Here is a 26,698-nt window from a genome sequence, read left to right on the forward strand (position 1 = left end):
CCTTTGTTGTAGATTAATTGACTATATAATCATGGGTTTATTTCTGGATTCTCTATTCTGTTATACTGATGTGTCTGTTTTTGTGCCAGTACCATACTGTTTTCATTACTGTAGCTTTGTAGTATATCTTGAAATCTGGGGTTGTGATACCTCCAGCTTTGTGCTTCTTTCTCAAGTTTGCTTTGTCTCTTTGGGGTCTCTTGTGGTTCTATAGAAATTTTAGAATTTTTTGTTCTAGCTTTGTGAAAAATGCTATTTTTTTTTTTTAAAGATTTATTTGAGAGCAAGAGAGAGTGCGAGAGAGAGCGAGCACAAGTAGGGGAAGGGGCAGAGGGAGAGAATCTTCAAGCAGACTCCCTGCTGACCAGGGACCCCGACGTGAGGCTCAATCTCATGACCCATGAGATCGTGACCCGGGCCGGAACCAAGAGTCAGACGCTTAATTGACTGAGCCACCCAGGCACCCCAAATGCTATTGGTATTTTGATAGGGATTGCATCGAATCTGTAGATTGCTTTGGTAGTATGGGCATTTTAACAATTAATTTAATTAACTTAATAATTCTTCCAATCCATGAGTATGGTGTATCTTTCCATTTGTGTGATTCAGTTTTGGAAAGTTGTGTTTGAAGGAATTTATTCATTTCTTCTTGGTTACCCAATTTATTGGCATATAATTTTTCATAATATTCTCTTATTACCTTTTGTACTTCTGTGTTCCAACACCATTTATGAAAAGGCTGTCCTTCAGGGCACCTGGCTCTCTCAGTCAGTAGAACATGTGACTCTTGAACTCAGGGTTGTAAGTTTGAGCCCCATGTTGGGAGTAGAGATTATGTAAAAATAAATTTTTTTTTTTTTAAAGGCTATCCTTTCCCTGTTTGTTTTTAGACTTTTATCAAAAATCAATTTGTTGTATCGGTATGGATCTATTTTTAGACTCTCTATTCTAGCCACTATGTATGTATCCCTTAGCTTCTTATTAGGTACAGACACATTTAGGATTGTTATGTCTTGATGGTGAGCTGACCCTATCATTTTTATAACATTTCTCTGTATCCCTGATAATATTCTTTGCTGTGAAGTCTATTTTGTCTGATTAATATCTCAATTCCTTTTTCCTTTTCCCCATCCTAAAGAGTAGGAATTTCATTTTATATAATACCTTTTTATAAGCCAAAAAGCAGAATGCAAGTGGTTCATTACCATATTAATCTCTGATCGCCTCAGATTCACTTATGCGTGGGCTGTGAGGGTGGGGATTCCAGCCTACCACGGCTAGCAGGTAAGGTCATCATAGCAGCATAATTGTTCACATAATAGTTTTTCACAATTATTCGCTTCTTATCCTTAGGGGAGGATTTCACATCTCTACATCGTTGAACTCAGAAATGGCAGTGAGACTTGCTTTCATGGATGAGATAGGAGAAGAATTAACATGTCAGTTCTGGCTGGCAGCCTGAAGATGCAGCTCATGGTTTACTGTGTGTTTCTTCTCCTTTGCCACGAGCTGGGCAGTGTTGTGGGTATAGGCTGATCCAGTAGCCCGGTTCCTAGAGGAAGGACAACCCAGAGCAGAAGCACAGCCGACCAGGGATGGACACGAGGCATGGAGGAGAAATGAATGTTCCTTGTTATAAGCCACCAAGATTTTAGTGGTGTTTGTTACCACAGCACAGAAACCAAGCCCTGGGCCCAATTTATTCTAGGCCTTTCTCTCATAAACAGGAGCCGAAAAGGGCACTTTCTCTAAATTAGAAGTGAAGAAGTAGTGGAGAAGGTAAGCGCAGCTGACAAATGACTGAACCTGAATGACAAAATGCCCAGCTCTTGGCCCCTTGCCCTCAGTGAGCCACAATTTATGTTGAGCTCCTCTGTCTCAGGCCTCTTCTAGAGTTTAAGGATGTCACTGCCAGTTCCCTTGCAGCAGGGGTGCTGAGTCCTTTAGCTCAGGCCTGTGCCATCTCCTCTAAGACTGCATTGGGCCACTACCATTGACTCCTCATGGCTCTCCCGGTAGCTCCATTGTCTGCAATCGGCCCCATCCTCTTCCGTCATGGCCCCACACCTGTCACCTCAGGAGAGTGGTAGTGGTGCTTCTTATTACAGAGATTTGTCACTAAGATTTATTTTTTCAAGTGACGTACATAGAGAGTTTAGCAGAATAAACAGAAAGGGAAGACTTATTTGAATGAGCAAAATTCAGGCCTTTGCCTTTCCCAGACCTGGGGGTGGAGAGGGTATAGAGTTGCCAGGGTTTTTGTCTCAAACATAACACTGGAATAAATATATTAACTAACAGTATTTACTGTAAAAATAAAAGAAGGCCTCAGGCTTTTTTTTTCCCTAACAAAATTAATGATGGTTACATTAAGCTAACTTGTAGGTTTCTTCCCCTAACCACCGTCTCCATCTGATTTCCTAAAATAATTATATGAAAAAGTAATGTGAATGAAATCTGTTCAAATAGGTTGATAATATCTAGTTAGCAGTTATTGAGCACTAATTTGTGCTAGACATAGTCCAAAATGCTTGATTTGAATTTACTCCTATAATCCTCACAAACAACCCTATGAGGTCTAGGTACTGTTCTAATCCGCATTAGGTAGACGGAGACACGGAAGTAATTTGCTCCAGGTCAGCTGGACGGTGGTAGAGCTTTTTACACAGGCAGTCCGTTTCCAGAACCTTTGCTCTTAAACACGATACACTGAAGGTTATGTGTGGGTATCCATAGAATTAAATTATATTTTTAAAAGATTGGAAAGCAGCATATGGTTAAAATGATTGTATCTGAGGCCACAGGCTTAGCCTGAACAGATCTACCCACTTGCCTCCTGCTGTCTGCAGTTTGCTTGTTTCTGTTTAGCTTGTAAAATTTGCATCTGCTGCGAAGGCCTTTTGCTCCCCCTCCGCTTATATAGCTAATGCAAGTAAAAGACCGCAGAGCTCTAAGGAGATGTACTTGTTGGCTGGGTCACAGAAGCCAGTGAGTGGGATTGCAGGTGGTGCAGGATAAGCCCCCTGGGCGGGGGGAGGAGCATGCAAAGGCAAAACCACTTGGCTTGGCCTTAGAGGAAGGGACAGCAGACCAGCCATCGCGACAGACTGTCTCCCAGTCTGTACTCTTTTCAGTTGTTCTGAATTGCATCAAAATGGAAACTCCCACATCTTCCAGCACAACACATTCTTTTTTTTTTTTTTTAAAGATTTTATTTATTTATTTGAGAGAGAGAATGAGAGAGAGCACATGAGAGGGGGGAGGGTCAGAGGGAGAAGCAGACTCCCTGCCGAGCAGGGAGCCCGATGCGGACTCGATCCAGGGACTCCAGGATCATGACGATCCAGGGACTCCAGGATCATGACCTGAGCCGAAGGCAGTCGCTTAACCAACTGAGCCACCCAGGCGCCCCAACACATTCTTTTTTATAGACTTTAAGAGAGAAGCAAGTCTTAGCGAGGGCTGCCATAACAAATACCACAGACCAGGGGCTTAAACAGCAGAGATTTATTTCTCACAGTTCTGGAGGTTGGGAAGTCCGAGCTCAGGGGGCCAGCGTGGCCAGGTTCTGGTGAGGGCCCTCTTCCCGGTTGTAGACAGGCGGCTTCTTGTTGCAACCTCACAGGGCAGAGAGAGAGCAAGCTAGCATTCTGACCTCTTCATATAAGGACACTAGGTCCCCTTTGTGAGGGCTCTACCCTCATGATCTAATCGCCTCCCAAAGGCCCCACCTTCAAATAGCATCACAGTGGGAATTAGATTTCAGCGTATGAATATGGAGGAGACAGGGGTGTTCTGGTGGCTCAACTGTTTAAGTGTCCGACACTTGATCTCAGCTCAGATCTTGATCTCAGAGTTGTGACTTCACGCCCCGCACTGGGCTCCACATGTGGAGCCTACTTAAAAAAAATAAAAAATAAAATAAAATGAATATGGGGACACACAAACATTCAGTCCATAACAGTAAGTATTCCTTTCACTGAGTGCAGTAGCACGCCAAGTTAACATGGTTTGGGTATGGAGTTGTGAATGGGGGGATCTCCAAAATACCTAGACTGTGTCTCTATAGTGGAACGAGGGGTTCAGGCATTCTAGCTCTGGGTGGGGATAAACTAATCCAATTAAACAGTTAAGCCTGAACTGAAGAATCAAAGAAGTAACTTTCAGTTAACAGGACAGTGACATTTCATAATCCAAACCACACTTGGCACTATGTGTAAGCGGTCACTGCTGTGTCATTGGAAGGCTGTTTGTCTCAGTGGACTCACGGTTGATGGGTACACCAGGAAGGGGCTGATTTCTTTCCCTGGATCTCCTGATGAGTTGCTGTCCTGGGATTAGTCAACTGGCCTCAGAACAGTTCCAGTTGTTGGTGCATAGTGATTTTCTTAAAAACGCCAGTCGTCCACTGTTGGAATAAGACACTCAGTCATTTCTAGACTTCAGTTCTAGACTTTAAAATGATTGATTTGTAATTCTTGGCTATGGAACGGTGTCAAAATACAGAATGCTATTGCCCCTGAGGGCAGTATCAGTTGAGTTTCAGATGTTTTTGAAGAGGGCATAGGTTAGTTAAAGGAGAAAGTCAAATATTTAATGCCTTATGTGGGACCATTTGAAACTATGCCAATGTTTTTTTTTTTACCTAATATCCATGGCAGTATCACTTTGAAAGGACCCAACTTTTTTCATGAGCCTTCTTGTGAATAATTAAGAACGCTTTTGATTAATTTTGTTTAAGCTGGCAAGGCTTTGTATTTTATTAGATGTATTTTATTAGGTACATATTTCTTTGCGTATTTTCAGGAAAAGTCAACGAGGCTTTATCTTTATGTGACTCTCTTTCTACCTTACCCATTTTATTTCTAGGCACAGATTTTATTAGCACTGGCTTTTAAGAAAAATAGCTTTACTGGGATATAATTTACTTATCATGTAATTCATCTATTTAAAGTAAACAATGTAATGATTGTTAATATATTCACAGAGTTGTGCATCATCAACACAATCAATTTTGGAACAATTAGATCACCCCCAGAAAGGAAGAAACCTGTTAACAGTCACTCACTCCCCACTTCCTCCCATCCTCCCCCCAACCCCAGCCCTAGACAACCACTAATCTACTTTCTGTCTCTACAGATTTGCCTATTCCGGACATTTTTTATAAATGGAATCATGCAATATGTGGTCCTCTGTGACCAGGTTTTTTTACTCAGCATAGTGTTTGCAAGGCTCACGCGTGCTGTAGCATATATTAGTACTTCTTTCCTTTTTATTGCCGAATAATATTTCGTTGTTTGTATAGACCACATTTTGTTCATTCATCAATTGATGGGCATTTGGGTTGTTTCCACTTTGGGGTTATTATGAATAATGCTGTTATGAATATTGTGTATACTTTTTTGGTGTGAAGATCTGGCTTTTTAGTGACTCAGCTGCCCTTTTAAATATCATAGCTAAATAGGACCCCCGATGTCCTCTTGCTTAGTGCCTCCTTTTTAGGCACATGAAGTGTCTGGATCACAGACAAGGCAGTGGAGGCCTAGTTAGGGTAGGCAGCTTCCCTGGGCGTGTAGAGCTAGACTGGTGGAGTGGGACCCTGGATCCGGGTCTCTCGCTCCCAGGTTCAGCGCTTCACCAACTGGTGTGGAAACGTGAAGGCAGAAGAAGACCTAAAGCCTTCAGTGCACAGATTTGTAAAAGTCTTGTAGGCTTTTTCTGTTTGCTGTTTCTTCTGTTTGTCACAATAGTACGATCTGGTTTGAAAGCAAAAGAACAAGAACATCAGAGTTAGAAGGTTCCTTAGAGACTTTCTAGTCTAATATTTCCTTTATACAGATGAAGAAACCAAAGCCCAGAAATGCTGTTGGGGGCAGAGCAGGGACTAGAACTCCGATTCCTACTTTTCACCCCAGCCCTCCTTGTGCCCCCTAAGGGTGAGCATTCATTTGTCAAGAGCTGGGTGAGGGTTGTGCTGAGTCATTTTGTGTTTCTTCTCTAATAGAATCCCGTCACAGGGCTGCTGTCGGCCAGTCACGAGCAGAAGGATGCCTGGGTGCGGGATAACATCTACAGCATTCTGGCCGTGTGGGGCCTGGGCATGGCCTACCGCAAGAATGCTGACCGTGATGAGGACAAGGCCAAAGCCTACGAGTTGGAGCAGGTAATGTTGACTGGCAGCCATGTCTTGGCTGCTCAGCACCTTTTCCTTAAACTGAGAAGCCTGGAAGCAGCTGTGCAGAACAGTTTGGTGTAGGCATCACCTCTATTTCTGCTATAGAGTATTTTAGGGAGGTGCTTAGGTGGTCTCCTTGATCGTTCTCTTTGAGCTTTTTTTTCCCTCCTTAAAAAAACAACCCAAATCACACTATTCTGAAAAGGAAAAGAAAGCATCCAAATTTCTAACTAGCTACCTTTCTCTCACACATGCTCTGTCAATTTTATATATACTTATATACAAAATGTCATTATAAACTAATCGATTGTTTTTAAAGAGTCAGCACACCAGAAATATACATTCCAAAGTGTAGTAGTCTGAAGTAGTCAGGTTGAAAGGGTATTTATCCAAACAGTATTGCTATTTTTTAAAACATTTTTGGTATTTCCCTTAGAAATTCCTTTTTAGTCTGAACCATCCCAAAGCAGTCTTATGAATTTATAGTCAGTCACCCTTTCATTTTGAATCACATTGGTGTTGTCCAGTATTCATGCCTATGTTACCGTATGGCACAATGAAGTCTTTTTATTGATTTCCCAAATCAGAAACCAACATAGTCAGCGAAGCAAAGATTGGCCATCATTGAGTATGTAAGAAAATAATCTGCCCTTGAGCACAGGAGGTATTTTCAGAGTATTTTGAGTGATAACGTTGAAGTAGGGAGCATTGGCATAGAACAGCGTAGTTCTCTTAGCATGAGAGCCTTTGGGATTTATGTTTGATTCGTATGTTCCTTACTGGCTCTCCCAGCCAGTGGATTATCAGGTTCAGGGAGAGTTCTTATAGCCCAGTCAGTGTGTTACAGCAACCAAAGTGGGCAGGAGTGACAGACAGCCTTGATGGCCGTAGCGAAACTAGCAGAGGAAACCGGTCTGTGGGAGCAAGGGAAGGACAGTTTGGATTTGACGAGACACGCTGAGTGTAAGGTGATAAAATCACCAAGTCTTGGAGGTAAGGCAAGAGGTCGTTTTAAAATATGCCTACAGCAAGCACTGCACGCTCCTCCAAGAAGTTGGATGGTTATTACATAAGTGACTCATTCTTTAGCAGTATAATAATTTAATGTGGATGTTCATCAAACTTCCCATCCCCCTTTGAGACAAAATCGAAGTAAAGCTTGCCTGGCTACACACACGTGTGCCTGCACACACCCCGTACCTCGGCTCTGTCAGCGTTTTCTGACACAGGCTACAGTCGACTAGATGTGCTGCGCTATGACAGTAGTGAGGCACGAACAGGCCACACTGTTGTGTTGAGTGTGGTTAATAACTAAAGAGAGACCTTTCCCTTGATTATGGAGGACAGCACAGGATCTTCCCGTGATCCTCAGTAGGGCTGCCATTGCCTTTGGGGTGTACAGTTATTCATTGTGTGAGAATGTCACGCGCATCGCAGGACCCTTAGGCTCCCTGGGCCCTACTCACTAAATGCCGGTAAGCCCCACCTTCATCATGGTGACAATAAAAATGCCTCCAGCCCCACATTTCCAGATGTTCCTCCACCCCTAGGGGATGGGAATGTCACCCCCAGTTGGGAAGCACCGTGCTTCTTCATAATGGAAAATAACTTTGTTTGAGGGGAAGTCAGTGGACAAATATTTGTGCTGTACACTGTAGGAAATGTTAGTTATACCTTATTATGAGGTAACATTTTCTGCCTCAAAAGAGTTTATGTCCTAAAGTGAGATTGTATTCTAGAATCCTAGGATTTTAGAGGCAGAAGGATCTGAAGGATGATTCATTGCAGATTTTTCTCTGGTAATTAACTTTCATGGCCTTTCACTCTATTCTTCCCCTGCAGACCATGTACATTCTACAAGAGAATGGTCCTGGGTGGGGGGACCTTCTTTCAGCCGGGCTACTTCGACCCACAGAATATCCCATTCTGTAGCCACTTGTGAATTATTTTTATATGGTTTTTAATAGGATGGATTAAGACCAGTCTTTTGATGGGTCTGAATTTCAGAGGAAGTGGGAGGCAATATAACGTATTGACTAAGAGCTCAAACTCTGGAGTCAGATCCCTGGGTGTGGGCTCTGTCCTTGCTCCACCCCCTGCCCGCGGGGAGACTTTAGCAATGTTGCCTCATCTCTCTCAGCTTCAGGTTTCTTATCTATAAAGTAGGCTAATAATAACATGTGCCTCATAAGGTTGTTGCAAGAATTAGACAGAATCCAATCCAGGTCAAGGGTTTCGTACAGTGCCTGGACAGAAGGTCTGATTATCATAGTAACTATTGTTATTATTCATAATGATAATAGTTGGTTGCAATACATACTATTAAGAAACCTTGGCAGCTACTTGCATTTTGTAAGAACTTTACTCAATAGCCCTGTGATGGTGTCACAGATGGCTCTTTCGGCGAAGTAGCATTCCTTTGGGGCAAGCATGGCGGACTTAATTCATCTTTGGCATAACAAAAAAAAAAAAAAAGAAAGAAAGAAAGAATTGTGACATCAAAATTAATCCTCAGGGTACTAGGCTTATAAAAATTGTCTTGCTAAAATACCAGTGAGGAGTCACTGGATTTTAGAACTGAAGGTGCCATCTGGTCCAAGCCCTTTATTTGAGACAAATTACTGTATCAAGATTTTCTTTTTTGTGATGGCGTGGCGATAATCTCAACAGTCAGAATGCTTGTATATGCTCAGGCTGTGCCTTCTCAGGGAGGTCTGTGGGCAGCCCTGGCTTACGGGCCATGTGGTGAGGAGGTGGTTTTCAAGGAGCAGGGAAGCTGGCCTTGTCACTGATCCCACTTTCTTTCCACAGAACGTGGTGAAACTGATGCGGGGTCTTCTCCAGTGCATGATGAGACAGGTAGGCAGAAAAAGACAAAAGTGTTTTCAGGTCATCTGAGTGGGCATTTTGTCACTTTCATGGTGACAGCTAACATTCCTAAAGCGTTTTGAGCTTTTCTTCTCAAGTGGAAGAGAAATTGAAAATACTTGGCTTACTTTGTCCTTTCAATTATCTTCAGTAATCTTATCATACTATAGAACCACAGACTCAAAGGACCCTGTTTCTCACAATCTCTTTTGAAGAGTTACTTGTGTAGAAGGAGAGCATGCCCTTTTTTTAAACGGGGATGAAATCATTGTTTTTAAAAGCCACTCTCGGACAGCCATGTAGTATTGTTTCTTCTGTTGAGTTTATATAGAGAGGGGTTTCTTTTCATTTGAGTTGAAATGCTTGAGTGTTTAAGACTTGACAGTACTGGCATTTCATTGGGGGGGGGTGGTAAATAAAATAATTCATTGAGCTCGTACTATGCACAGAACCTCATTATGGGATCTGCACAGGTTCCAAAATGAATGATACTGTCCCCACCCTTCAGCAGCATGTGCCTGGTTACTCTTCAAAGTCCTAGTTCCTCTTTTCCTTTTGACATAAGGAAACAAGAAGCTGAAGTTTAAACAGGTCCTCTTCCCTCTCTCTCTCGCTGAGCGCCTACCATGCGTCACAGCTCCGGCTGGGCATATGCACACAAGGAAAACCCTTTGGCTTGACCCGTCGCCCTGTAGAGCTTGTTAAAATCCCCCTGGGCTGGGCCACATCTGGTGTGGACAGGGAGAATCCCCCACACAGCCCCTCCGTGTGGTGCCGCCTTCCATCTCTCTGGCTCCCAGAGGTAGCAGCTAAGAGGTCTAAGAGCAAGAGATTGACCCTGGGTGTGGCCTCTGCTGGCCGTGAAGCCCTTAACCGTGTGGAGCCGGCTTGCTCTCTCCCGCAGGTGGATAAAGTGGAGAAGTTCAAGCACACTCAGAGTACCAAAGACAGCTTGCACGCCAAGTACAACACGGCCACCTGCAGCACTGTGGTGGGCGACGACCAGTGGGGCCACCTCCAGGTGGATGCCACCTCCCTCTTCCTCCTGTTCCTGGCCCAGATGACTGCCTCTGGTGAGCCAGGGCCCTTGGAGCCCATTGTACAGGGAGTGGCAATCCAGAAGGGAGCAGGGAGGGGCAGGCATTGATCCAAATTCCAAATAAGTTATTTCTGTAAAGAAAAAGCATGCATGTTTATAATATCATGTACATTGACTCAGTGACCTGCCAACGGCCAGCCTTCTGAGGACCTATGGGACAAAGGGCTGTCGAGCCAGCTCTGGTAGCATCTCTCTGGTTGATCCCAAAGCTGGCTTGGCCCCTTCACCTTTTCCTCTCACTTCCCTCTTCTAGACACACCCTCATTCACCTGAATTATATTCAAACAACATAATTTCTAGAACTCGGCAGTCTGCCCAGAGTGGTCAGTCAGTCCATAGCCTCCATGCTGGGAGTGGGCCCAAAACTCCCTGACTGTGAGCATTGTTCCTCAGCCCAAGCTGTTGGCTTCCATGGCAGCTTGGGACACCAGGCCTCCTGAGCTCCAGACTGCAGCGTGTTTCTGCTAACAAATGGTCTCTCGCATGACACAGTCTGCTGCGACGGCCCCCGGGGGTTAGGTCATTTAGCTGCTGTGTCTCAGTGTTCTTATCCCCAGTCCAGTAAACTGACCTTCTGAGTTAGAGGCTTCCCATGAATTTCAGTCTGCAAATGTGAAACTCTAAAGATAGCAGAAATCAGTAAATAATATTGTTATAGCTTTGTGAATAAGCCAGGCATTTATAAAAAATACTTTTTGGTTATGAAAATTAAGATGAGCTCATTGTAAATAGTTTGGAAAATAGAACAAAATACAAAGAAAAAAATTCCACTGCCAATTTTCATTTGGATGTATCTCCTCTAAGTCTTTTTTTTTTTTTCCCCCAATTTAGGGTCATATTGTTTTCATAAATAGTAGTCGTTATTATATAGAATTATAACTTAAGCATTTTCCCCATGATCTTACAAGCTCTTCATAAATATAATTTTAGCGATTTTATCAATGAATATGCCATAATCAGACTCTTCCTTTATTCCTTTTTTTCTCCTAGTGTAACTGACGTTGCAATCCAACTTTTTTTTTTTTTTTAAAGATTTATTTATTTGAGAGCAAGAGGTGGGGGAAGCAGGGGAGAGGGAGAGAGAATCCTCAAGCAGACTCCCTGCTGAGCATGGAGCCCAATGCAGGGCTCGACCCCGAGACCCTGAGGTCATGTCCCAAGCTGAGATCTAGAGTCAGCTGCTTAACTGACTGAGCCACCTAGGTGCCCCACAATACCAACTTTGACCCCATCGCTACTTGCTTCCTTCTGTTGGATAGACTTCAGAGGCTATTTATATATATTACCAAATTGTTTTCAGAACAGTTTACTAGTTAAACTCCCCCTATTGATGTAAGAGTTCATATCTTACCATACCCCTATCAGCTTCAAAAATCCATACTTTTCAAAATATGTATATTTGCCATAATCACCTAAACATTCGAGGGCCCAAGCAAAAATCCAGCTCTCTCTTTTTTTGAAGTTTTATTTATTTATTCATGAGAGTCAGAGAGAGAGAGAGAGAGAGGCAGAGGCAGAGGGAGAAGCAGACTCCCCGCCTAGCAGGGAGCCTGATGCAGGACTCGATCCCAGGACCCTGGGATCATGACCTGAGCCGAAGGCAGACACTTAACCGTCAGAGCCACCCAAGCACCCCCAAAAAATCCAGCTCTCTTGATCACCACCTACTTCAGCTAGTCAATGCCGCTCCCTGGGGAGGTCTGGGGAGCTCGCCATCCCACAAGGTCAAGGGCTGTCTCTTGAAGTTGGGGGCTCTATTTTACCTATCTGCCACAGGTGAAAGGTACCCACCCTTTGGCTCACTCAAGGATAAGAACAGTGTCTGGTTGCTCTGGGCTAAAATTTGTGCTTTGTTGGAAACTTCTTTGCGCAAATCCAACACTAGCAGAAGGCCCCACACCTCTTTCAGCCTTTTCTATCCGTAGGCACACCCGCATTCCTTCCTTCCTTTCTCTTTCTGAGATTAAACATTAGCTGCTTCAGTTTACTTCAAATTTAATTTTTGATGCCTAGTAAGAAAAATGAAAATGGGGGAAAACAAAAAATGGGAGTACAAGAATTTCTTTCCTAGTATGATATTTGTAATTTGGGAGTGGCAGCACACACACCTCTCCTCACAACATAACTCTGTAACTTCACTGTTTGTTTCTCTTTACTAGGTTTACGTATTATTTTTACCCTTGATGAGGTGGCCTTCATCCAGAATCTTGTTTTTTACATAGAAGCCGCGTATAAAGTCGCTGTAAGTATCAACCCTGGGGGCGCCTGGGTGGCTGATTGGTTAAGCGACTGCCTTCGGCTCAGGTCATGATCCTGGAGTCCCTGGATCGAGTCCCACATCGGGCTCCCTGCTCGACAGGGAGTCTGCTTCTCCTTCTGACCCTCCCCCCTCTCATGTGCTCTCTCTCATTCTCTCTCTCTCAAATAAATAAATAAAATCTAAAAAAAAAAAAAAAAATCAACCCTGGTAGTTTTTCAGGTATAAAGTCACTGTAAGTATCAACCCTGGTGGTTTTTCAGGTGTCCCAGTTCAAAAGAATAAAAATCATACAGGTCTTGGAGGGCCAGGCTGTTTGGGGCTGATCAGAAAGTTAGCAAGATTCGAGCTCTAAGATTGTCACCTCTGCACACAAAGTACACATTTTTGTCCTGGGACCCAGTTGAGGAGTTGATGTTTTTGGAATGCACCACATGCTCTGTTTGACTCCTTTGTGCTTATTTTTTTAATTTTTTTTAAAGATACTTATTTATTTGTGAGAGAGAGAGACCACAAGCAGGGGCAGCGGCAGGCAGAGGGAGAAGCGGACTCCCTGCTGAGCAGGGAGCCTGATGCGGGGCTCGATCCCAGGACCCTGGGATCACGACCTGAGCCAAAGGCAGCCGCTTAACCGATGGAGCCACCCAGGCGCCCCTATGCTTATTTGAAATAAGACCCTAACATGTCCTGTAGCTGGCACACAGGCCGGCCGGAATCCGGGTGAAGGGCAGCAGCAGCAGCAGCTTGTCAGTAGGAGCTGCAGAGCCGTGTGGATCACCCCAGGCAGCCCACAGGCAGAGGGGCCAGAGCCGGATGTGTGCCCCAGGCCAGGTATGGGTGGCTGTAAATGTGTATAAAGCCCAGTGCCTCTGGGCTTCTGCTGTTACGGCAGGTGGAGCCTCATGCACTTCTAGTTGTTCTAGAATAACTAACCTGTGGAAAGCTCACTGTAAGGGCAGTAAAGAAAGGGTAGGGTTTGGTTGGTTGGTTGGTTGGTTGGTTTTAAAAAGCCACTGTGGTCGGGACGCCTGGGTGGCTCAGTCGGTTAAGCGTCTGCCTTCAGCTCAGGTCATGATCCCAGGGTCCTGGGATCGAGTCCCGCATCGGGCTCCCTGCTCCGCGGGGAGCCTGCTTCTCCCTCTGCCTCTGCCTCTCTCTCTCTCTCTCATGAATAAATAAATAAAATCTTTAAAAAAAAAAAAAAAGCCACTGTGGTCGAAAGCAAGGGTCAGCAAACATTTTCTGTAAAGGGCCCGACAGTAAATAGCTGTTTTCGCCTCCACGGCCCCCGTTGCTTCTCACGTCTGCCCTTGTTGAAGAAAGGCAGCCATAGACAGCACGTGACCGCGCGAGCATGGCTGTGTCCCAGATAGACCTTCTTTACAGAAGTAGGTGGCAAACTAGGTTGGGTCCGAGGGCTACCTAGGTCTAAAGAGGCGATTCTCAACAAGGGGCAGTCTGCCCCTCCCAGGGGACATTTGGCAACGTCTGGAGACGTTATTGCTACTGGCATCTAGCGGGCGATGGTGGGGGATGCTGCGGAATGGCCCGCGGTGCGCAGGACAGCCCCACAACAGAGAATGGTCTGGTGCAAAATGTCAGTAGTGCCGAGGTCTAAAGAAACCAGAGGGGAGTGGAAAGGGTGGGGCTTTAGTTGGACCTTGGAGGGTGAGCAGGGTTTAGAAGAGCAGAAGGATGCGGGAATAGCGGGAGCAGTACCGGGCAGGAATGGGCTCTGAGTGTGGGAGGGGTCCTTGGGGAGAGGGGCTGTGGAGGGAAGGAGTAGACCTCTCTCTCCTGCAGGCAGAGTTTTGCACAAACCAAAGTCTGCTTGTGGGCATGCCGGGCGGGGGTGGAGGCCACATAACAGAGGTGTGGCCAGCCGCAGGGATTTGACAGAGCCACTGCTGAATAGGCAGTTTGTCATTTGAGATTCTTGCACAGGGGAGTTAGCTGATTGGGCAGTTTTTGAGGATGAGTCACTTGGGTCTGGGGTTGGAGTGAGAATGGGTTGGAATGTGGAAAGGCCCAAATGTGAGGAGCACTGAAGGCCGGAGTCCTGGGGCTCAGCTAGAAAGCATGCCAGCAGGAAAGAGTCTAACGCCTCTCTGGTGTGCCTACGTCTAAATTTGCACATTTTGGAAATGTTCATCTTTGCAGATCAGATAATAAATACTGAAATTTTGGCACTGGTCCTGTTCTTGTTGGCTTGTAATTTTTCAGTAGTGCATGTAGCATTATTTCAAAACGGTATCCAGTGCTTGCCTTTCTTCAGTGAAAATAAGAATTATAAAAGTTAGGTATGCATATATCACATCCTCTATGGATGGAGTGTTGTGAGCCAATTCACAATAATTGGTTTTAAAAGACCAAGAAAGTTCAGTATTCTGTGCCTCAGTTTTGATTTTGGCCTCTGTTACTTGCTTAGCATTTTCCCCCAAGAGGTAACACTAGAAATAGGTATTAAATTATATTAAATGGCTTGGTTGGCTTCAATTAGTTATGATACATTTGTTAAAGTTTCTTTCTTCTATCTTACAATTTAATATAAGTTCAAAGCTATCAGCTAAATAGAGGGGCAGCATTTCATTTGATTTGAAGATAAATAAAACATTTTGTTCTCTACAAATCAAGAGTTTCTTATAAATTGATAACTTTTAGGAATAAGAAAATTGAGAGTGTCTTTGCATGCATTTTTGTCCCACTTGAGTATTTACTTGCAAAATTCTGCACAGAGGTCAAATGAAGTGAAATTGAGGACGAGCACAGCCTGAGTATATAAAGCCATGAATTCAGTAACCCTGGAGAAGAGATATTCATGTTTCGTTGTGCCTGTGGTAACATAACGGAATTATTTTTCCATAGCACTTCTCCTATACCTCTTTCTCCTGCTCTGATTACTACCTTTTTCTTCCGTAGGATTATGGAATGTGGGAACGGGGAGATAAGACTAATCAGGGCATTCCAGAATTGAATGCAAGCTCTGTAGGGATGGCCAAGGTAACACTCTTGACCTGTTTGTTCTTCCTTCTGTGCATTTCTACTGCTTTGATTTGGTTCTCAGTCTTTAGGGGTTTGGATTTAATCTGATTAGCATTTTTTTCAAAAGTCGGGTGCTAGTATGAAATTCAAGTGGCACATATACCCCAGCCTACTGAGATTACAGGTAAAGAATGTAGGTTTCCTTACCCTGAAATGTGCATGAGCCAGAAATTAAGTGCCTTCCTTCCTCATTATCCATTATTATCACCCACAGGTCTAAGGTTTTGCTGTTGTCTGAGCACCTGGATGTGTGATATCCAGTCGTCTTTTCTGGGTTATAAAGAAGGTTGAAGAAAATAACCGCTTTGTAGGGCAGGGCTTACAAGTTCAAGTCTATGGGGTCAGGTCAGGCAAGTAACATAAACAAATGAAGCAGGCCAGACAGAAAAATATTGAAGGGTACTGGGGACACTGGGAACTTTCTCTAAAGGTATTCCAATTCAAAATCATTTAAAAAATTTCTTTAGGCCTAACAGAACACGGCTGTGGGGCAGATTCAGTCCGCCAGCCACCAGTTTACATCTCTTGTCCTAGACATTTCCCTCCCTCCCTCCCTCCCGCTCAAGACTGAAGTATATCCTTGGATAGAATAAAGACTCTAGAGCTAGAATTTTCAAAGCAACAAGAAATATGTTCGGTGAAGGTCAACTGACAGAAAACGTACTTAATACTAAAAGAATTAACTTTAAGTGGCAGACATGCTAATGTTAGAATTAACACATAAAGGTGAAAGAAAAGCTGTCCGTGAATTTAGTGCGCTCCTCCCCCCCCCACCCCCGCCAATGTTATGAACTTGTTAATATTTTATTTTTCGGTCAAATACTGACTTCATTTGGGGAAATGTTTGTCTATTTTCTCTTTCTTGTTTCTGCAAAGAGCAGCAACGTACAGGAAAGGCCCAATTCCACTGAAAATAAGGATAGAACATGTCTCTAGGACACTTCAGCTGAATTTTAAAGATGTGTATTTCATCACCTTTGGCAAAACATGTATGCTAGATCGCTTAATGGGAAAGGAGGAATACTGGATAGGGGCATGTATGTTTACTAGAAAGAAAAAGTGATTCATACCTGTGCTTGTAGGCAGCTCTTGAGGCAATTGATGAACTGGACCTTTTTGGAGCCCACGGAGGACGCAAGTCCGTGATCCACGTCCTGCCTGATGACGTCGAACACTGCCAGGTAATAGCTCCAGCCTCTCATGGTCTGGACAGGAGGGAAGGAGACTGATGGAGTAGAAGACCTGGGCTCTGGTCACATTCCTCACCTTTCTTTCTTTTTTTTTTTTTAAGATTTATTTTTAAGTAATCTCTACACCCAACATGGGGCTCGAACTCACAACCCTGAGATCAAGAGTTGTGTGCTCCACCGACTGAGCCAGCCAGGCACCCCACACTCCTCACCTTTCTAGCTTGGTGGTACTTGGCTTCCTTGAGCTTCAGTTCCCTCATGCATAAAATGGGCATACCGGCACCTTCCCCTCCTATCGCACAGAGTGGTTGTAAGGATCAGAGTAAATCAACTTAGTTCGTCAGAGCACCCTGCAAGCTGAGAAGTACTGTGTAAACCTAAGACAGAACGACGGCGAAGTATATATATATATGGAGTCAACAATCACAGCAACCTTGTTTGGCTGGAGGCAAAATCTGGTCTGATTTTTGAGCATATAGGTGGTTTCCTCTCAAGTTCCTTTCATGATGCCACCAAATTGAATGACTGGCGAGCAGTAGTTCACTTGGGGAGGGGTGGAGATGGGTGGAAAGGATAGTGGAGGAGAGATGAGATGCGAGAAATGACAAATTAGTAGAACCTGCATGAAATACAAGTCAGAGAAAGGAGTGATTTCTTGCAGATTAGGGGACTCCATTGAACAAACAGTAGGTCACCCGTTGCTGGTCAGTCAGCAAACTCTTAGTGAGGGCCCACTGTGTGCCACATCCCGTGCTGGGGTTATGGGAGTGAGAGCCGTGTAAACTAGTTAGCAGAGAGCTTCTGGAGGGAGTGTGTGTTTCCAGGCAAAGAGCTTAAGGGAGAGCAGCTAGTTAAAGAACTGGGCTTAGGGGTCAGTTCGCTTGAGAAAAATGAAGCTTTATTCTGCAGCTGAAGGGTTCCCCATCTTTACCCTCTTTGCAGCTCATCCATTTTCCCACAATAAATAGTCCTTAATGGGGACTCTGCTGTTTCTTGGGCTACAGTTTAATAGAGTCGAGCTGATGTGTATCTTAATAATGCCTAGTCCCTAGTAGAAACTGTGTGAGCTCTGTAGCCAGCTGGGCCTGGCTTAGGATCCTTGTTCTGTCACATGAGGCTCTGTGTCTGTGTCTCAGCCCTCATGCATGAACTGGACAGAGTATCCAAATGCCTTCTTTATAAAATGGAAAAAAAAAATGTTAACATTTATTTATTTATTATTTATTCTAGGAATGCAAAATTGGTTTAACATCTGAAAATCAATTAATGTAGTACACCGTGTTTATATGAGATTTAATACGCTTATGTTTGCAGGGCTCTAGCCCCGTGTCTGTACACATTAGATCCCAAAGTCAGCTCCCTTCCCTTCCCAAACTTATCATTTCACCTTCCTTTAGTTTACAGTGCCTAGTCCAACCACCTTATAATTGAGGCTATATTATAGTGCCACTAAGTAACCCTAGTTCTAGGATTAAAGTAATTCTGTTATTTACCATTTTGCCTGAGTGTTTGTGTGGTCTCTTGGATTTGACTCCTTCACATGGGTTTTGATCACCCAGTCATGTTCCACAGAAGCCAGACATTTCTCTGTGCTGGCCCTGTATGTGTATTCTTCTCTGTCTTTATTTTCACAGCCAGGACACCCTGGCCTGCTGACACAGTGGCCCTTAGTTCCTCCCCTGCATGTCCGAAAGACACAGCAAAGTCAACAGAAGGCCCCCAAGGGAGGGAGCCCAGCAGTTCTCAGCATGGGCTCCAGGCAGTACTGTGCTCTCCCTGACCCTCTCCTCTCCTGCGAGAAACAGGAGTCATTGGCTGGGCAGGTGAGGTCCCCCAGTGGGGGCCGTATTGGTAGGAAAAAGCTCTGCTCAAAATCGGCAAACTCGTTTAAATGTTTCTTGGGTCTAAGGTCATGGTCTCTAGATACTGTATGCAACTGTTCATGCTTCCCAGATTCAAGCCACCTCTTTGTTTCTCATTCAGTCTATTCTGTTCTCCATGCTGCCAAGAGCATCAACATCTAAGGAGATTGACGCTGGACTTCTTTCCATTATCTCTTTCCCGGCCTTTGCAGTGGAAGATGTGAACCTCGTGAATGTGACCAAAAATGAAATTATTTCCAAGCTCCAGGTAAGGGTTGATCATGCTGGTGCCCTTCTGCCCTGTGTTAAGTGCCCCTTTCATGATGACATGGAGCAGCTCACCCAGGCCTTGGTTCTCCATGAGGTCAGTGGCTTGGTTTATCTAGGCGGAATCCAAAGCCGAGTGTACGGGTGAGAAAACAGTCTCAGACTGATCAAGTGCCCTAGTTCTTTTCCTGGTAGCAGAGCTTGAACTCCAGCCAACTCCATAACCTTTGAACCCCAATTCGTACCCCTCCTGTACTTCTAAAGCAGAGTTTCTTAACCCTTTAGACATCACAGACTTCTTTGAGAATCTCTTGAAAGGTATAAGGTCCCTGCCAGAAAAAAATGTACACGTCCCAATATCCTCCAACTTTACACACAATTTCTGGGGGGTTGACAATCCCAAAGTTAAATCGAGCTTAAGAAAATCCCTGCTCTGAGGTGAAATGCAGGAACTATGACACAAGATGCCAAACTGAGAATGTTATTAAATAGCCCAGGCAACTGAACTTCTCAGTAAAATGATCAAGATGTAAGTTTTCTTTAAAAAAAAAAAAAAACAAGTTTCTTGAGCCAAAATCTTCATGTTGATGATCCTACTTAGATTCCGTAAAAAATGCTTTTAGCCCTTGGATACAAAGGGATTGAAGGGTCTCCAGTCATATCCCCAAAGAAGCTATCTCATGGTTTCGTGGAGAAAAAGGAAACTCTTTTAGCTTGTCCCAGTAGGCAGGGAGTCAGTGCAGGGAATGAAGTGTTTCAAGGAGAGCAGGTTCTTGGCTGGGCCTCCTCAGAACTCCCAGAACTCTATGGGGCTGGCCGCTAGGAGTGCGCCGGCCTCTGCAGCCAGTGCTAAAGGAGCCCGCACGCACTTAAGAAACTGGGGAATGGACACCCAACACTGTGATCCAGGGACTAGGGAGGCAGATCGAGGCCTCAGTGCCACCATCCTTCTTCCTTAACACCTAGGAAGCTGGAGAGGATTACTGGAGCCTGCCCCAAGAAAACCAGCAGCAAGAGCCCTAGGCCAGAGGAAGCCCCACCCACCCCACCCTGCCCCTGCTTCCACCTCGCTGCATCCAGAGCCTAATTGTGAGGAGTCTGGAATGTCCTTTTGGTTTTCCAGTCTTTCAAGTCAAAGTAGTCCAATCCAAGTATCTGCCCTGGTGGCTTCTGTGAGCGATGAGGGTCCCTCTGCATCTTTGCGTGATACAGCCAGTCAGAATGAGGGCTGGTCATTCTGTGAACTGAGTAATTACTCTCCCAGCCCTGATACTCAAATGGAAAGTTTTGGCATTCCCTTCTCGGCACTGATCAACCCTGAATTTCCTTGGCTTATTACTTAAAAATAACTTTTTGTATTGATAACGAAGAGCACTTGGTACACATTTCATTACTAAAAGATTCATGGGAATGGGGGTGAAGGGCCAACGTGAATCAACATAAAAAGACAAAGAAATTCTTCTCTTTCATCAAATGCACTTTTTTTTTTTCTTTATCTTCTTAGGGGCGTTATGGATGCTGTCGCTTCCTTCGAGATGGTTATAAAACCCCAAGAGAGGTTGTATTTAAATATTGTTTCGTATGATTCCTTAACTGCTTCATATTTAAATCACCACTGTGGTGTTCTCCCTCTCTTGATTATAAAATTACATGTTAGAATATTGGACAGGGAAGTCTTAATTTTGGAGACAGCAAGGCTGGAGTTAGGCAGTAGAATAATAAGATCATCAGGAGGACAGCAAGCTGGTGGTTTAAAACCAGCCTGTAGGCAAGGACAAACAGTTCTGTGGCTCACATGATGTGTTCAAGAGCAACTGTGGCCTCCCTCTCGAGTTGCTTTGCCATAGTGACTGATAGAGTGATTTCAGTGAAACAGATAGTCTGCTGAGCACTGTGATAGGAAAATTGCTATTTATTTGTTAGCAATCTAGGAAGCTTAATATAATAAACCACCAAGGAGTCTTGTGTACATTTCTGATAGACGTTTCTGAAATTTGACCATGGAAAGCTGCCAGAAATAACATCTCCCCATTATAGCCAACTCCTAATCCTAGCAGCCGCAGAGATGCAGTGATTCAGAAAGCCAGGGAAGCCCAGTGAGGTACAGGGGAATTATATATGTAATCTGACAGCACCTTTCAGAAGGTTTCCTGTTTGATTCCAGGACCCAAACCGATTACATTATGACCCTGCTGAGCTCAAGCTCTTTGAAAACATTGAATGTGAATGGCCTGTGTTCTGGACGTATTTCATAATAGATGGGGTCTTCACCGGAGATGCCGTTCAGGTGAGAACATGCTGGGTGCTGTGTTGACAATCAGCATTTTCATTCCTTTGGTGTGCTGCGTGTTATTAGAACATAAGGTTATGCAAGAATTTAGGGCACCGTTTCAGTTATCTGTTGTCGCTTAACGAGCTTTCCCAAAATGTGGTGAATTAAAGCAACGGCTATTTTGTTTATTTGCTCATGATTCCACAATCTGGGCAGGACTCAGCAGGAACAGGTTGTCTCTGCTTCGCTTGGTGTCAGTTGGTTCACTGGGGCTTGGAGGATCTACTTCCGACATGGCATCACTCACACGGCCGGCAGCTTGATGCTGCTCTTGGCCCAGGCCTCGCTTCGCCTCCATGTGGCTAGCTTGGGCTTCTCACAGGGTTGTAGTGTCTGAGCAGTGAGGCTTTTCACCCGAGAATGCACAAGCAAGAGCTGCTAAGCTTTCTTCAGGTTTAGGCCCCGAACTGGCAGTGTCCCTCCTGTTGCATTTTTTTTTTTTAAGATTTTATTTATTTATTTGACAGAGGCACAGCCAGAGAGGGAACACAAGCAGGGGGAGTGGGAGAGGGAGAAGCAGGCTTCCCGCCGAGCAGGGAGCCCGATGCGGGGCTCGATCCCAGGACCCTGGGATCATGACCTGAGCCGAAGGCAGACGCTTAACCGACTGAGCCACCCAGGCGCCCCCTTCTTTTGCATTCTAATGTTTAAAGGGTCATGCCACATTCAAGAGGAGGGGACTGCACAAAGGCCTGAGTATTAAGAGGTGGGGTTCATCGGGGACCACAGTTGACCACAGACAGGTCTGGTTGTCCTGTTGTTTTTTTCAGACCAGCCTAGGCTTTTGCTGTCTTCAGCTCTAGTATAAAGGTACTGTCAGCTAACATCTTATTTAATGTAACAGGATTCTAGCGGGTTCCCAGCCTCCAGCCTCACTCCCTGCTGTTTCTCTATACCTGTTGCCAGGGGCATCTTATTAAAAGGCAAATGAGATTATGCTACTGCCTTACTTAAAAGCTTTGAAAGGTTCCTGCTTGCCTTCGGATGAAGTCCAAGGTCTTCTCCTGTTTTATAAGGCCCCATAAAATCTGGCCCGATTCCTTACTGCTTACTTACTTCCTTGAGTTCTGTGATGCGAGCGCCCTGAAACCCTTTCAGTCCTCTGAAGAGGCCATGCTGTCTCCCCTCTTCTCAAGTGCCCAGGCCCTGCTTTTCTCCCTCAGCTGTCTCTCTCTCCCTCACTTGATCTGCTGCAGATGTCTCTTCTTTCAGAAAGCCTTCCCTGACCCTAAACGCTGGATCGATGCCCCTTTTATACGTCCCACAGCACTTAGCACAGTATGGCCCCTATAGCTGTATTTAGTCTCCCACTACCTGTCGGAGCACCCTGGTAGAGGTGGTGTCTGTCCAGTTCACTGATACATTCCCTGTGCCTAGTACACAGTGAGTGCCGAGTAGAGATTTGTTCATGCAACGTTCATTTGTTCGAGACAGATTTCTTTAGCATTTGCTGCCGTGCATACGTTGGTAAGTAGAACAGACCCGGCCTCGTGAAGCTTATGTGAGTGACTGACAAACTCAAATGCTTTAGTGTTTTCTTAACCCGTTCAGACCACATGCACTGGGGTTGGACGAGCAATCCAAGGTTTATTTTGGTTTTGAAAGCTTCCTCTGCTCAGAAGTTCTGAGAGTGGTTTCAAAAGTGGCTATAGGGGGGCCAAGGGCAGGCTGCCCCAAGATGGGCCACTTTGGCATGAACATTGTTTTGAGTTAAAAGTAATCAAAACCCAGTAGATTCGGGAAAACTCTTGACCTCCCCCTCAGCTGCCTGCCTGTACCAGCAAGAGAGCTATTAACAGAGGTTCCTCTTTACTTAAGAAACTTCTGTGCATAGCACGGCCACCTTTGTTTTCCAAACATCTCCTCTCACCTTCCTGCAAATGCCCTTTATTCCCTGTGTGTCCTCAGAACCGCACCCCTCTCCTGAGCTCAGGAGCTCATGTAAGCCACTTGGTGCCTCACTGTCTTTGGAATATCCCATCCGTGTGGATTCCCCGTACATATATGTAACTAAGTTTGATTTTTCTCCTGTTAATCTGTCTCATGTCAGTTTGATTCTTAGTCTAGCTACAGAAGGACCTTGAAGGGCAGAGAAAATTCTTCCTCCCCAACATGGTAGTAAGCTTGAAATGTTAATGTTCCCCCATTGTTGATTCTCACTGTTATGCTTTAGCAATTATCTTGGGTCTTATGTTTTCTGTCTCTTTATCCCAGAACTGAAAGGTCTCAAAAGGATTGAGTTAGAATTTCAATTGTGAGGAAACTTGATAATTATTAGAAACAAAAAAGCTGAGAAGACAAAAAAGAATGTGCTCAGGACCTTATTTTTTAGGTCTCACAGAATTTACTGCTCTTATGCCTATTCTGTCTTTTCCACTTGCTGCCCAATGACCTTTAAAAAATGACACACTTGGGGCGCCTGGGTGGCTCAGTCATTAAGCGACTGCCTTTGGCTCAGGTCATGATCCCAGGGTCCTGGGATCGAGCTCCGCATCGGGCGGGCTCCCTGCTCAGCCAGGAGCCTTCTTCTCCCTCTTCCACTCCCCCTGCTTGTGTTCCCTCTCTAGCTGTCTCTCTGTTTCAAATAAATAAATCTTTAAAAAAAAAAAAAAAAATGACACACCCCTGGCCAGATTTTGCTGTCCACAAATTTCAAAAGAAAAAGAAATGAGATATAGAAAGCGTTTGACTAGGCTCTCTAAAGATGAAACATGTTAAACACCTGGGTGGCTGGTTAAGGGTTTTCCCTCTTTTGTTTGTTCCCTTTTCATATGTAGGTGGTTGTTTTGTTTTGTTTTTTTAATCACTGCCTTTTAAATTGAATGGAAATGTTTACATCAACAGCTTTCATTATATTGAGTAGTGCATCCTAAGAATCGGGGTACATGGATCATAGGTACATACACTTCCTTTTCCTCACATCAGGTGCGCTTTGCAAACATTTCCTGAGCAGTAAGTGCTCGAATGAGGGCCTTTTAAGTGGAAAACTACTGACAGGTAGAACCGGGATGCCCTCCTTAAGGTCTGGCCTCCACTCCAAGAAGCTTATATAGTCTAGCTGGTGAGACACAATTTACGTATGTTGAGAAGTTAAGGGTGAAATATTGAAGTCGTGAGTTAAAGACACACAGAAAAGGCCAGTGCCTTCAGCTCCTTCTAACCTTTGCTGTCAGCAGGAGTGCTGGTTCCTCCTGCACTCCCTAACTGGAAGGTGTTCGTGCATTTCTTGACCCTGTGTCCTACTAATAATCTGTTTGTTGCCCAGAGAGGTGTTTTTTTTCTGTGATGCACTCCCCTGGCAGTATTAATGGCGCCTCTCTCATGCTGTGGGGATGGGGCTTTTTTCTAGGTGCAAGAATACCAAGAGGCCCTGGAGGGAGTCTTAATCAGAGGCAAGAACGGGATCCACCTGGTGCCAGAACTGTATGCCATTCCGCCCAACAAGGTAACCAAGCACTGCGTAGCTAGAACGAAGTGGGTTCGTGCTTGGCCTTTTGGTATTTTTCATCCCCCTTTCAGACCTAACACTTTTTGTCCAGCAGTGGTTTCTAAAGCACCACGCTGCGTACGGGGCACAGAGGGGTTACGGTGGCCGCTCTGCCTCTGTGAGGCTGCCGGCTAGTGGGGGACGGAGGGCAGGCACAGCAGTGGTGCTGCAAAATAAGAGGTACAGGCCAGGGGAGACCCCAACACCTGCACGGAGAGGCAGGAGCTGGTGCTTGGGTCGAGGGAGGCCAGAGCCAAGCTGTCTTTTGATCCAGACACTTTGCCTTCTTTGCTTTGCATCAACTATTTCTCATTCAAGATCTTTACAGTCTTTCTTAACACTACTTACATTTCAAATAGCCTTAACACACAATCGGATTGTGAAAGCAATCCTGTACACTGCAGAACATCCAGGATTCTGTAGAAAGAACATACTTCTCTCTGCTCTTACTACCCAAAAATAACCAAACTTACTCCCAAAGAGAACTCTGACTATTTTAGAGACTCTCCTGCCACACTATTATCCTATTTGATTACTTGATTACTGACACACTTTAATTCTGTTCAGTTTATGAGTTTAAGTTCTTCTTAATATTTACTACTGCAGCAAATTTTAACAATCTATTAATAACACCACTGATTAATCCACAAGCAGAGTATGACTCCCCTCATGGTGTGATTTTTCCCTTTTGGAGAAGGATTTCTTCAATTGCTTTGTTTTCCGGAGGGGAAAAAGTGGTCACTAACATTACCCCCAACCAATGTTGTAATGGCAAAAAACCCAAGGTCGGGGGCACCTGGCTGGCTCAGTCAGTAGAGCATGTGACTCTTGATCTTGGGGTCATGAGTTTGAGCCCCACAATGGGGGTAGAGTTTACTTAAAAAAAATACAAAGGTCAGCATGGAGTTTACAATAGAGAAAATTGCAGACTAACTTTTACAATGTGTAGCCAACACTGTCCATCCCAAAACAACTGTAGCTAATTTTGATGAGGCAGAAGCCCCCAGTGGATCCAGCTTGTTGAGTCCCTGAAGGAAAATTAGTGATCAGATAGTACAGTAGTGTTTTCCTCAATAAATAGTGCCACCTTCTGGTAATTTTCTTGCAAAGGCACACAGAGTTTATGAGCCCCTGGGGATAACAAGGCGGGAGAAAGCTGACTTAGCTTCCGGCGATGCCCCGCCGTGGCTGTAGGGTGATGTTTTAGATCATTGTACCCATAATACAGACAAGTGTAAGCATGAGCTGTGGAACTTCTTGTTGCCCAGAGCTGTGCTCAAAGGAGGCAGGCCAGGCTTCACGTGCCTGTCTCTGTCTTCTGCCATCGGTGTGCTTGTGGACAGAGCACCGGCCTGGAGTCAGGCCTGGATTTGAGTGCCACTTCTACCGCGTTGAGCCATGTGGCCCCCACACAAAGGCCTTAGCGCTGCGGCCTCCCTCCCGCAGCTCTCACACAGAATTGGCCTGGAGGATCAAATGAGTGGCATTTTGTAAATCCTCAGTGCGCTCCCCAGTAGGCAGTGATGTTGGCCTTCTTATCCTCTGACATTCTGACTTTGGGTTTTTCTCTTTTTGCCAGGTTGACGAAGAGTATAAGAATCCCCACACAGTGGACAGAGTCCCTCTGGGGAAGCTGCCCCATCTGTGGGGTCAGTCCCTGTACATCCTCAGCTCGCTGTTGGCAGAGGTAGGGGACTTGGGGACTTCACAGACTGGAAACCATCTGATTCGAGGTATAGGGGACCCCGGAAGAGCACAGGGGCTCTCTGCCCCATGTGGCTGTGAATATCTTTGGCATCTCATAGTTTTAAAGTCAGCTGGAGCGGGTCAGCTCTGAGGCTTGCCACCTGGGCTTGTGTGTCCATATTTACACTAAACTACTTCAGAGTCAGCTGCATGCCAAGCACTCCTGTCACCCCCTGACCCCCATATTCCTGGTCTGTGGCTGGAACCAGACGATGTATGGGTGATGTTATCAGATGGGTTCATCTGTCCTCAGAGGCTCTGCCCAGCTGACTATCCTGGGCCCCTGGGGAGAGGTGTGGATGAAAGAGTCCAGGAGAAGAGCTGGAAGCTCCAGCCTGTTAGGCTGGCCTAGTCCTGGGTGTTCTGTCAGACT

General features: G+C 45.0%; 1 protein-coding gene across 1 annotated transcript in view; it reads left to right on the forward strand.

Moving 5' to 3' along the window:
• The window catches only part of PHKA2 (phosphorylase kinase regulatory subunit alpha 2), a 75,150-nt gene that overhangs the window by 19,376 nt on the left and 29,076 nt on the right, over nt 1-26,698 (forward strand). The window contains exons 3-13 of the mRNA XM_044911841.1: nt 6,005-6,163; nt 8,987-9,034; nt 9,948-10,116; nt 12,302-12,384; nt 15,319-15,399; nt 16,524-16,622; nt 18,615-18,761; nt 20,265-20,318; nt 20,925-21,047; nt 24,442-24,537; nt 26,159-26,266. Of these exons, the coding sequence (XP_044767776.1) occupies nt 6,005-6,163; nt 8,987-9,034; nt 9,948-10,116; nt 12,302-12,384; nt 15,319-15,399; nt 16,524-16,622; nt 18,615-18,761; nt 20,265-20,318; nt 20,925-21,047; nt 24,442-24,537; nt 26,159-26,266 (1,167 nt within the window). The remainder of the gene's footprint in view (nt 1-6,004; nt 6,164-8,986; nt 9,035-9,947; nt 10,117-12,301; nt 12,385-15,318; nt 15,400-16,523; nt 16,623-18,614; nt 18,762-20,264; nt 20,319-20,924; nt 21,048-24,441; nt 24,538-26,158; nt 26,267-26,698) is intronic.

This window comes from Neomonachus schauinslandi, chromosome X (genome assembly GCF_002201575.2).
Source record: "Neomonachus schauinslandi chromosome X, ASM220157v2, whole genome shotgun sequence".
Classification (NCBI taxonomy): Eukaryota; Metazoa; Chordata; class Mammalia; order Carnivora; family Phocidae; genus Neomonachus; species Neomonachus schauinslandi.